The sequence below is a fragment of the Hemitrygon akajei genome, chromosome 6, assembly GCF_048418815.1.
Source record: "Hemitrygon akajei chromosome 6, sHemAka1.3, whole genome shotgun sequence".
Lineage (NCBI taxonomy): Eukaryota > Metazoa > Chordata > Chondrichthyes > Myliobatiformes > Dasyatidae > Hemitrygon > Hemitrygon akajei.
The window spans coordinates 41,012,388-41,025,638 of NC_133129.1; the positions used below are offsets into that span (position 1 = coordinate 41,012,388).

A 13,251-nucleotide genomic window follows, 5' to 3' on the forward strand; every position below is an offset into this window, starting at 1 on the left:
CACAACTCTCTGGGAGAAGAAGTTTTTCCTTAACTCTGTCCTAAATGACCTACCCCTTATTCTCAAACCATGCCCTCTGGTACTGGACTCTCCCAGCATCTGGAACATATTTCCTGCCTCTATCTTGTCCAATCCCTTAATAATCTTAGATGTTTCAATCAGATCCCCTCTCAATCTCCTTAATTCCAGCGTGTACAAGCCCCGTCTCTCTAACCTCTCTGCGTAAGACAGTCCAGACATCCCAGGAATTAACCTCGTGAATCTACGCTGCACTTCCTCTACAGCCAGGATGTCCTTCCTTAACCCTGGAGACCAAAACTGTACACAATACTCCAGGTGTGGTCTCACCAGGGCTCTGTACAAATGCAAGAGGATTTCCTTGCTCTTGTACTCAATTCCCTTTGTAATAAAGGCCAACATTCCATTAGCCTTCTTCACTGCCTGCTGCACTTGCTCATTCACCTTCAGTGACTGATGAACAAGGACTCCGAGATCTCTTTGTATTACTCCCTTACCCAACTCTAAACCGTTCAGATAATAATCTGCCTTCCTGTTCTTACTCCCAAAGTGGATAACCTCACACTTATTCACATTAAACGCCATCTGCCAAGTATCTGCCCACTCACCCAGCCTATCCAAGTCACCCTGAATTCTCCTAACATCCTCATCACATGTCACACTGTCATCCAGCTTAGTATCATCAGCAAATTTGCTGATGTTATTTTCTATGCCTTCATCCAAATCGTTAACGTAAATGGTAAACAGCTGTGGTCCCAATACCAAGCCGTGGCACCCCACTAGTCACCACCTGCCATTCTGAGAAACACCCATTCACCGCTACCCTTTGCTTTCTATCTGCCAACCAGTTTTCTATCCATGTCAATGCCTTCCCCCCGATGCCCTGAGCTTTGATTTTACCCACCAGTCTTCTATGTGGGACCTTATCAAATGCCTTCTGAAAATCGAGGTACACTACATCCACTGGATCTCCCCCGTCTAACTTCCTGGTTACATCCTCGAAAAGCTCCAACAGATTAGTCAAGCATGATTTACCCTTGGTAAATCCATGCTGGCTCGGCCCAATCCTATCACTGCTATCTAGATATGCCACTATTTCATCCTTAATAATGGACTCTAGCATCTTTCCCACCACCGATGTCAGGCTGACAGGTCAATAGTTCTCTGTTTTCTCCCTCCCTCCTTTCTTAAAAAGTGGGATAACATTAGCCATTCTCCAACCCCTAATGTTTTAGCCTCCACCACCATCCCTGGCAAGTCATTCCAGGCACTCACAACCCTCTGTGTAAAAAAACTTACCCCTGATGTCTCCCCTAAACTTTCCTCCCTTAATTTTGTACATATGCCCTCTGGTGTTTGCTATTGGTGCCCTGGGAAACAGGTACTGACCATCCACCCTATCTATGCCTCTCATAATCTTATTGTACTGCTGCTACTAAGTTAACAAATTTCACGGCATATGCTGGTGATATTAAACCTGATTCTGATCATTTGCCAGCAGAAAGCAATCAAGGTTGCATTACGAGTCTGAGAGATCTAACAATATTGTGATTTTAGAAAGTTGTTGGATCAGTGTTTGTGAGAAAGGTTAATGTGTAGGCCAGCTTTTCAGTTCATCTGACCTGACTTCAAGGGAGTGAGCAGGATAGACACTGAAATGAAGATGATGCGGAGCAATGTGGGCAAGTTCCAGTCAGCTCAAGGTGCAGATGTATGGATATTGCACAAAGGCATAGAGATGGTTATGACAAACGTTGAGTCATTAGAGCACTATTCCCATGCTTATGTCATATCAATATACTTTAATTAATGCATTAATGTTGGCATATTTATATCACTGCTTTCCAGAGGGAAGAACATAGTAATACTACTGGTTTAGTGAAAATCCACTGCTTACCTTTTTTTGAATCACATCCCTAGTTATTAATTTTCCCATTATATCAGCATCCTCAAGCCATCAATGAAACTTGATTCTAAATGGAGAAACATCTCTATGCTATTGAGATTAAGCAGCTAATAAAGCTTAATAGCAGTACCAGGCAAATTTTTCAAGGACTCAAATCCAGATCTTGAAGACTTGACAGCAAGATCTTCCAAGGAGGAACACCAACTTGGCTTCAAATCCAGAGAAACTGCAGTCTCCAAAGCAGAAATCACTCTGTAAATAGATATTGATTTATCAGTTATGCTATTTCCTTTTGAATAACAGCAGCAAATTAATTATTAAAAGTAGGTGATTATTGGAATGTTTAAATATAATCTTGAGTAATTACTTAGCTACTCCCTCCCACTCACAATGCAGAATGGGTGAAAGGTCACTGAACTGAACCAAGACACTTTCTTGCTCCACAGCTGCTGCCTAACCCACTGAACATTTTCATGGATTCTGTTATCACCCAAGAATATCATATTTTGTTTCATCAACAGTTTTCTGAAAATTTAAAGACTATCATTATCTGAGAATCTGTCATATTTCACACATAAAGCAACTCTAATTACAGTGAATTATTTTGGAAATTAAACAATTTTGTAATAATCAATCTGAAAAAAAATAATAGATTGATAGAGACACATAGAGTGGAGATATATAGAGAGAATGTTTCCTATAGCGAGTGAGTCTAGGACCAAAGGGCACAGCCTCAGAACCCATGTAGAAGAAAGGTGAGGATGAATTTCTTTAGCCAGCAATTTCTCCCGAGTTAGTTTCAGGACTGGGGAACAAATTCAGGGTCGCCTCTTTGAAAATGTTCTGTAAAACAACAATATACTCTATAAACTTTGCCTATCTGAAAAGAACTTAAAAGAGATGACTCGCCACACCCACTGAAATACAATATGCTTACTATCTGACCATGAGAGAATTCTGCTGCCCTAATTACCATTTTAAGTGTGCTTTGACTTCTACTGGCGTTTTGATACTGCACCCTGTCCTGAGTAATGACTAGATATCAATCAGGAGAGAGTCAAGAGGTTTATTCACTCTGAAAAGCATGAATTGTGTGGGAATTTCTGGAGAAACGTGGGATCTTTTGCCAAAAAGCATTAAATTCGAAGGCTGGTCTTGTAGTGTTGTGGAAAGCTGTTAGAGGAACAGTACATGTACATTTTTACTGTTACAAACAGAACAATGGAATATGTAAAACTACTAACTTATTTAATGATGAACGGGAAGAAATGATTCCTCATATGGTGATCAGTAAGAGCAATAGGTTACCAAGAAGAGTAATAGAGACCAAATATTGAATTGGGAGATTCCATGGTTTTCCTAATGAGGAATCTGATGGGCAAAAGGGTATTCATCATTTGCAAATATTATGGGGATTTTCTAATTTATTAAGGTCATTATGGGAAATACTTTAGCTCCCTTTTTATTTAAGTCAATACAAGAACGATAATCACATAGAACTTTCCAAGAGTGCCTCTATCAACTTAAAGATCTTCCAGACCCAGATATTGCAGTCTAGTTAGAGGACCAAAAGCCTTACTAATTGTTTCAAAATGTAATACCAAGTATTTGAAAAGATTGGAGTAAAAGGGGGGAAAAAATCGATAGCTGTTGGGCACATCTGGGAACCCAAGTCTGTTGAAGAGTATAGGCGTTGGGAGGAAGAATAATTAGATTGCAGAGTTCGGTTTATTTCAGTGCTTCATTAATGAAAATTGATTTCCCAGAGTGGAGTGGGTAAATGACCAATTTTGTGTTGAGAATTTGGATTGGTATTCCCTCTATGAGTCATGCTAGAGCATGGCATGCTTCCCAAAGTCATCAATCCTCGTGCGACAGCGTATTTCAGCACCACTGTATTTTAGTTGTTTTTATTATGCACACATGTCATCAGCCAATCAGAAACCCACCAGGTTCTCATAAAGTTGCAGCTGCCTGATTTAAATGGTCATCATACCCTTGCCTGTCACCACTTACAGTCTGGTGCAGGCTGCCCGCTCATTCTGACAACACTACCACACATCATCACCCTCAGCCGAGACCTCCACTGAGTTCCTCTGTCACTTCAGATCTTGGGAACTGCAACTGGTGATCCCAGTACTTTTGATGCAAGACTTGGAACCGCAGCGTGGTGGTTTAAGGGTCCACAGTAATGCCAGGTATTCTCTGAGGGAGAAGCTATGGAAGAGTTCAATACCACAGACCCCTCCCCATGGTTGTTAGGTAGCTGCACTCTTTTCTCAATCTCTCCGAGGACAGTCGTCACTGTTCTCACAGAAGTATGAAACCTTCTATGACATAAACCATAGGCTTGCTACCTTAATTATATTATCAGTGGGATGAAGATCCCTTCCAAGCCCTGATTCCTCATTTCAGGATTACATTAGGTAGCTGTAGTTGATCAATAACTTTTTACATTGTTTGCTGCTGACTACAGCATTATGACAATCCCTGTTGTAGTTTGCAGCAGGACAGGCAATTCTCTTCATTGCTCATTCAGCAGAGAACATGAGGCAGAGGAAGTGCTAGGATATAAAAACATTCCAGATATACTTCAGGTAACATGCTCTTTCCGTTTCTATCAGGACTGAACACTTGTACATACCATTTATTTCCTTTCATTTGTATAATCTGCTCAGTGTGCTCCAGTAAGCCAATTGATCCAACGTTACTAGATCCCACAGCATTAGGAACAAATCACATTGGCAAAGGAGGTTAGCTGTTCATTGTGCCATCCTTTTATTGATGTTTCCTTTGTTCCACCCATTGCTTTCCCTCTAACCTACTTTCTCTCTTTCCCACTTCTGATAAAGGGTCTTTGACCGGAAATATTAACAGGCTCCACTTTTCACAGATGCTGCTTGACTAGTTGAGTTCTTCTAGATTTTGTTTCAGATTCCTGCATCTGCAGTATTGTTTCCCCATAGTTATGAGACATAGACCACAAGACATAGAAGCAGAATTAGGCCATTCAGTCCATTGAATCTACTCCACCATGGCACATTTATTATGCCTCTCAACCCCATTCTTCTGACTTCTCCCGTAACCTTTGATGCCCTGACTAATCAAGAACCTATCAATCTCTGCATTAAATACACCCAATGACTTGGTCTCCACAGCCATCTGTGGAAATGAATTCCACATAATTCATGGCTAAAGAAAGTCCTCATCTCTGTTTTAAAGGGACATCCTTTTATTCTGAGGCTGTGCCGTCCAGTCTTAAACTCACCCACTATAGGAAATATCCTCTCCACCATTCTATCTAGGCCTTTCGACAAGTTTCAGTGAGATTCCCCCTGCCCCCATTATTCTAAACACCAGCAAATACAGGCTTAGAGTCATCAAATACTCCTCAGACATTAACCCTTTCATTCCCAGGAACATTCTCATGAACGTCCAAACCATCTCCAATGCCAGCAAATCCTTTCTTAGACAAGTGACCCAAATCTGCTCACAATACTCCGTATGCAGTCTGACCAGTGCCTTATAAAAGCAAACATGTAATGCTGAGGCTTTATATTCTTTTAAAATACTTGTGTGAGCAAAATCAACTTCAATAGAAAAGATGTATCTTCTGTTAATGTTAACGTCATGCAAAAGCATAGTAGGCAAATGCTGATCTTGACAAGTAATTACTATCAATATTAAATGAAGTGTGTAATATTTTCTGATACTTCATTTTTAATACCATTAATGTCATGGAAAAGCTTGTAAGAGCCATTAGAATATCTATTAATTCAATACTAACTAGAGTGAGTCAAAATGGTTAAAAAGTCAACAGCAATGCTAATTGCAAAGCCTGTGCTGAAGCAGTGTCACATTTGAAGCAGACAGAACATTAATTAAATCTTCAAACAAGCAGCATGCTACCGAGGTATGGTACTCAAAGCAAGTATATTAGGTTCAGATCAGCAAGCACATGTCAGAGATCAATGGGGAGCTTCAACCTATCAAAACACCTTAGAAATGAAGCAAAAGAGATTTGCAGCAAAGGAAACAAGGAGGGTTTGAGGAACAGGAGGTGTATTTAAAAAGGCGGAATATCGGTGCTTAGAGGAACATCACATCCTTCTACCTAAAATCTGTTAGGTTCAGTAAGAAATTTGGCTTTCACTGCCAGAGGAGTTGAACACAAGCAGAAATACCTTATCCACTTATAGGCGTCTCTGTTGAGACTGCATCTGGAATATTGTGTGCAGGTCACATCTCCCCACCATGTAATTTATGATAATCTTGCATTACCTTTTGTACCCTCATACTAAGGGAGACAATAGTGCCTCCCCCTATTAAAGAATACTTCAGAGATATTGAGATAGTGTCTCATCTTTCATCTTGATGAATACCTTAACACCAAAGTTGCAAGAGCTAATTCATGTGCATTATCTACAATAAAGAATGTCTATAATTGTTCTGTAATTCTGTAATTGTAGAGTAAACAATTATTCGATCTCTGTTGAGTTGGTTGCTTATTGCTCTGCACAGTTTCTGGATTTCTCATTGCAATTTAAGATTAAACAAAAGTGTTTAATTCAGAATTCAAAATGAAGTAGAACTTAAAGATCTCAACATTAAATCCCTCTCCAGTCCAAACTAACAAAATAATAACATTTAAATGGAATTAGATAGTTGGGTGGGCTCCACTGCATTACCACCAGGCAGTTCCTGCCCACGGCTGCAGGAAGGTTGTCTCTTCTCCTTGATTGCTGAACCAAATACCTGTGCTGTTTGCCAACTGCTGTAACCATCTGGGGTGGCTGCAGTCATTCACTATCTTGCCCAACAGCCTGTGATGAACGGGGAAATACCGACACTCTGAATGGGGCACAGGTTTGCAGTTATGTGTGAAAACTCCTGGAATCAAACAGACAATGCTGTCTGGTTCTGCAGTGCCCCAGTATCCTGGGACATGAGGTTCAGGTGATCCATCTCAGCTCCTGAGGCCAAATGAGCCTCCCTTCTGTGTAGAAGTTCCAGCAAACCTAGACTGTGAGACTAAGGGGCAAAGTAAGGAAGAGGACCCATGACAAGGCTAATTTACAGTGTATATACACATCTCTCTCTCTGTGGCAAATGTGAGGGAATAAGACCCCGGCGTCTGACTAATCAGAGTATTGGAGCCAACAGAAGTATCTTTCAGTAGCAAGTGCAAGCTGGACTTCATAGAGTAAACCAGCAAGGAAACAGCCCTTTCATCCCACTTGCCCGTTCCAATCAAGATGTCTATCTACGCTAATCCTATCTACGTGCATTTGCTTCATAATCCTCTAAACCTTTCCTATCCAAGTGTCTATCCAAATCATTTTTAAACACTATGACTGCAGCTGCCTTGCCACATCCTCTGGCAGCTCACTCCAGATACCCCACTACCCTTCTTGTGAAAAATGTGCCCCTTTAAATTTTTCTTGTCTCATCGTAAAACTATGCCAGCCATATCCTCTAGTTTAAGACTCTGGTGTCACTGGAAGAAGACTGTGACTATCTACTGTACCTATAACCCTCAAAACTTTTAAAATCTTTCATAAGATCACCCATTAATCTCTCATTTATCTCCCAGATGCACACAACCTTGTGTACCTGTGGTGCCCTTTCTTGCACATACAATATTGAGGTGTCTCACTTCCAAACCATATAACAATTACAGCATGGAAACAGGCCATCTCGGCCCTTCTAGTCTGTGCCGAACGCTTACTCTCACCTAGTCCCACTGACCCGCACTCAGCCCATAACCCTCCATTCCTTTCCTGTCCAGATACTTATCCAATTTTACTTTAAATGACAATACCGAACCAGCCTCTACCACTTCTACTGGAAGCTCATTCCACACAGCTACCACCCTCTGAGTAAAGAAATTCCCCCTCGTGTTACCCTTAAACTTTTGCCCCCTAACTCAACTCATGTCCTCGTTTGAATCTCCCCTATCTCTCAATGGAAAAAGCCTATCCACGTCAACTTGATCTATCCCCCTCATAATTTTAAATACCTCTATCAACTCCCCCCTCAACCTTCTACACTCCAAAGAATAAAGACCTAACTTGTTCAACCTTTCTCTGTAACTTAGGTGCTGAAACCCAGGTAACATTCTAGTAAATCTCCTCTGTACTCTCTCTAATTTGTTGACATCTTTCCTATAATTTGGTCACCAGAACTGTACACAATACTCCAAATTCGGCCCTACCAATGCCTTGTACAATTTTAACATTACATCCCAACTCCTATACTCAATGCTCCGATTTATAAAGGCAAGCATAACAAAAGCTTTCTTCACCACCCTATCCACATGAGATTCCACCTTCAGGGAACTATGCACTATTATTCCTAGATCACTCTGTTCTTCTGCATTCTTCAATGCCCTACCATTTACCATGTATGTCCTATTTGGATTATTCCTACCAAAATGTAGCACCTCACACTTATCAGCATTAAACTCCATCTGCCATCTTTCACCCACTCTTCTAACTGGCCTAAATCTCTCTACAAGCTTTGAAAACCTACTTCATTATCCACACCACCACCTACCTTAGTATCATCTGCATACTTACTAATCCAATTTACCACCCCATCATCCAGATCATTAATGTATATGACAAACAACATTGGACCCAGTACAGATCCCTGAGGCACACCACTAGTCACCGGCCTCCAACCTGACAAACAGTTATCCACCACTACTCTCTGGCATCTCCCATCCAGCCACTGTTGAATCCATTTTACTACTTCAATATTAATACCTAATGATTGAACTTTCCTAACTAACCTTCTGTGCAGAACCTTGTCAAAGGCCTTACTGAAGTCCATATAGACAACATCCACTGCTTTACCCTCATCAACTTTCCTCATAACCTCTTCAAAAAATTCAATAAGCTTTGTCAAACATGACCTTCCATGCACAAATCCATGCTGACTGTTCCTAATCAGACCCTGTCTATCCAGGTAATTATATATACCATCTCTAAGAATACTTTCCATTAATTTACCCACCACTGATGTCAAACTGACAGGCCTATAATTGCTAGGTTTACTCTTAGATCCCTTTTTAAACAATGGAACCACATGAGCAATACGCCAATCCTCCGGCTCCGTCCCCGTTTCTAATGACATTTGAAATATTTCTGTCAGAGCCCCTGCTATTTCTACACTAACTTCCCTCAAGGTCCTAGGGAATATCCTGTCGGGATCCAGAGATTTATCCACTTTTATATTCCTTGAAAGCACCAGTACTTCCTCCTTTTTAATTGTCATATTTTCCATAACTTCCCTACTTGTTTCCCTTACCTTACATAATTCAATATCCTTCTCCTTAGTGAATACCGAAGAAAAGAAATTGTTCAAAATCTCCCCCATCTCTCTGCGCTCCACACATAGCTGTCCAAAGCTCATCTTTCTGCTAACTCCTTCACCAGGTGTACCTTGCTGTGCTCCCACCTCACCAATACACAAGAACAAAGGAGATCCTGCCATTTTTTAATTGCCTTCATCAACACGATCAGATTAGATTAACTTTGTCATATGTACATTGAAACTTGTAATGTGTTATTTGCATCAAGTCAAATCAAATCAGTGAGGATTGTGCTAATGGAGACAGCATTCCTGATGCCAACATAGGATGCCCACAACTCACTAACCCTAACTGTATGTCTTTGGAATGTGGGAAAAAACTGGAGCACCTGGAGAAAATCCAGATGTCAACGGGGAAAACTTACAAACTCCTTAATAGCCAGTACTGGGAATCAAAGCTCAATCTTACGGTCAGTGCCAGAAATTGAAGCTCGATCTTGCGGTCAGCGCCAGGAATCGAAGCTCGATCTTACGGTCAGTGCTATACAGCATTGCACTAACCACTACTCTACTGTGTTGCCTCATGTTGAGATAACCATCAGTGAAGTGGCAGAGTCTCATTCCTCCTTTCCTTTTCTCTCAACCTCACACTCTCTTTCCATAGCACCATTTGCAACATTGGGTGCGACTTGCGTGGGCCCTACTCGCAGCTAGAGCCTGGCACTGCAGCCACATAGCTATGAAGTGGCATCGGTGCCAAATTCAGTAAGGGGTTTTACTGGAATGTGCCTCTTCCCAAAAATGGAAACGTTTGAGAAAATGATGTATCTGTGCTGCTGCACTAAGGTCACCTCAGATGTCATGTGCTTACAGGATAAGGGCAACGTACAGGGCTGTTTCTTCCCATTTTGGAACAAAGGAGGACATAATCTGTTATCAAAACAGTGCACTTTTGAATCCAGAATATTACAATTCATTATGTTACTGATGTTACTTCAAAACAGGTTATTGCCCTTCCAAATACATTTATAAGCCTCAAAGTGCAAATTTAGTACCAGTATTGTAGAAAATATACTTTAGCAACACAAAGTTAATATAGTATTAAAAACACCCCAAACATATTAATCATGAATTTCAAGGCTCTTAAGCTTTTCACTGCCATAGCATTGATCAGCTGTTAGATTCGGCTGTAAACCACTCTGAATAACACAAACAAAATCAGATCAATCCAAAAGTACCTGTCATTGATCATCCTGAAGGACTGTGGATAAGGAAGAGAAGCAGAAATGAAACAAACTAAGCAGTGGAAACAAAGCCTTCAAACTGTCAGCGACAGACATTAAACATTCTTCAAGAATACTCAAAATGACATCAAATGTTCCAGTACATTTGTTCATAATATTATCAATAATAATAATAATAAAGAGATTGAAAGAGAGAAATGTTCCAGTACTGATCTACCAGGAAGGATATTTTCACTAAGCTATCCCATAGATGTTCAGAAAATCAAAATAACTTAAATTAACTACCTTTCAATTAATTATTAACATTTTGTGCACATATTTTTAAAAATTTTGATAAGCTGGCATTAAAATTATCTAAAAGAAGACAATGCTATCTGCATTGATGTTGGCACAGAGAGTAGCAACATGCACATTAAATAGGTTCAATCATCCAGTTTCTGACAGTTTCCAGGCCTTTTTAAGATAGAGTTGGAAATTTCTCAGTGGTAATAGATCAGATATGGTTATGGTTTCAAATTCCACTTTAGAGTTTTGTAAATAATGTGAGGAATGGTGAGGAAAGTGTTGTACTTCAAATGGAAATTTAAACTTTCCATCCATGGGGTGGATTTCAGACACTGGGAAAACTCACCTGCTCCTGTTCAAAAGCATCCTGACCAACATAATTAAAACCATATTATTTGGTCTAATTGTAGATTACATCGCTGTGCATAAATTGGCTCTTGTCCTATTGCAACAATATATTTGACAAGTTATTAATTGGCTGCACATAACTTCATAATGTTCAAGGTAATGAAGGGTGCCATACAAGTCTTAGAAATATTTTGATAAATATAAAAGTATGTTTGAACAAATATCTTAATTAGGAGCCTTATTTTTAATTCATAATAATGTGGAGATAATAGCAAATCCTTTGCAACTTATTTCATTTTAGAAAAAGTCAGATTTAGTAAGAATAGCTTAGTAAGTTAGAGACTGAAACATTAATTTCTACATATCTATCTGTTGTTTTTAACAATGAAAAATACCACTCAGACAAAATTGATTATGATCCAATGGAGATGCTAATTATGAAGGGGTTAAGAAATACTTTGATAAAGCAGAGAGTATTTGAGGGGTTTAAAAAGTATGATAAAATTGTGAAACAGCTGAGGAAGCAGAATATTAACTATTTACTTGCTTGATATCTACCAACCTGGTAGTTCCATATGCATCCCACCTATTCATTGCAATGCTGCAGACTTCCACACTAGGTAATTTCAGGCTTTTTCCACAGATGAGTCTCCAAACCTTCCATCACCTATACTACATGCTTTGTTCAACGAACACATAATAGTCTCATCACTGATGTGTTAGCCATCATTTTGTCCTGGACGTAGGACAAAACTGGAGTGGCAGAGTGAAATGGGTATCACTACAAATTGGAATGTAATATCTATAGTGCAGTGATTGGGGTTATAGATGGAGCCACTGCAACCACCACTATCTATTACCCCAGACACTGCACAGCACACACTTTAAACCACTTTTTATAATGCTGTTTGTACATGATATTATTTATATATTTATGGACAGTGCAGAATAGGCCCTTCGAGCTAAACCAGCCATTGCTGAATGTTATTATTACTCCATGTTGTGCCAACGCACCACAGCATATTCCTAATACACATAAATGTATATGGCAAACAAAGCTGATCCTTGATAGAAATAAATTCAGTGATAATTTTTCAAAGGGTATGGAATATCTGCTTTGACTAGAAGTTAAACTACTGAGTTTTAGATAAAGTGGGACAACTGAGAATAACACAATGCAACTCAAAAAGCCAACACAGGCACAACAGATAAAACGGCTCCCTTGCCTGCAGCAAAGTTTTAATTGTTCGTCCTTCCCACTTTATACTTTTCAGTTATGAGGTCATCATTGGCAGGGTCAGTGTTTATTGCCCAGTCCTAAGGTGGTGATAAGCCATGGACTTGGCCTGTTGCAACACAAGTCCTCCATGATGTTGTTGGAAGGTGAGCTCCAGAACTGAGACCAGGTAACAATGAGAAAAAACAGTAATATATTTCCAAGCCAGGATGGGGAACCTGCAGGTGGTGCTGTTACCACATGGTTTCTGTCAGAGTCCTCCTCAGTGTACAAGTCACATGCTTGGAAGCTGCCATCAGATTAGCCCAAGGCAATATACACTCTGACTATGCTGCACTGGACATGAAGAAAGTAAATGATTGGGGATGCCAGTCAAGGGAGTTCCATTGCCCTGGATGCTGTTGGAGCTACGCTCATCTAAACCAAATAGAGAGCATTCCATCAGACTCCTGGAAAGCCATTGAGAAGTCAGGAGTCACCCACTGCAGGATAGTTATCCTCTGACCTGCTTTGGAGCCATATAATGTAATCAGTCTCTGGAGTTAACTTTATGGTCAATGCTGACCCCCCAAGATAAGGATGGTGAGAACTCAGTGATGGTAATGTTGAAAGGACTAGATAAGGTGGATGTGGAGAGGACGTTTCCTACAGTGGGGGTATCCAGAACTAGAGGGTACAGCCTCAGAATTAAGGGGAGACCCTTTAAAACAGATGAGGAGGATTTTGTTTTTAGCCAGAGTGTAATAAATTTGAGGAATGCTCTGCCACAGACTGCGTTGGAGGGTATATTTAAGGTGGAAGTTGATCGTTTCCTGATCAGCCAGGGCATCAAAGGATATGGCGAGAAGGCAGGTGTGTGGGTTGAGTGGGATCTGGGATCAGCCATGATGGGATGGCGG

General features: G+C 40.3%; 1 protein-coding gene across 1 annotated transcript in view; it reads right to left on the reverse strand.

Moving 5' to 3' along the window:
* Positions 1-13,251, reverse strand: part of LOC140729788 (cardiomyopathy-associated protein 5-like) — a 109,580-nt gene that overhangs the window by 46,225 nt on the left and 50,104 nt on the right. The window contains exons 5-6 of the mRNA XM_073050005.1: positions 10,477-10,499; positions 2,055-2,176 (exon numbers count right to left, since the gene is read on the reverse strand). Coding sequence (XP_072906106.1) covers positions 2,055-2,176; positions 10,477-10,499 — 145 coding nt within the window. The remainder of the gene's footprint in view (positions 1-2,054; positions 2,177-10,476; positions 10,500-13,251) is intronic.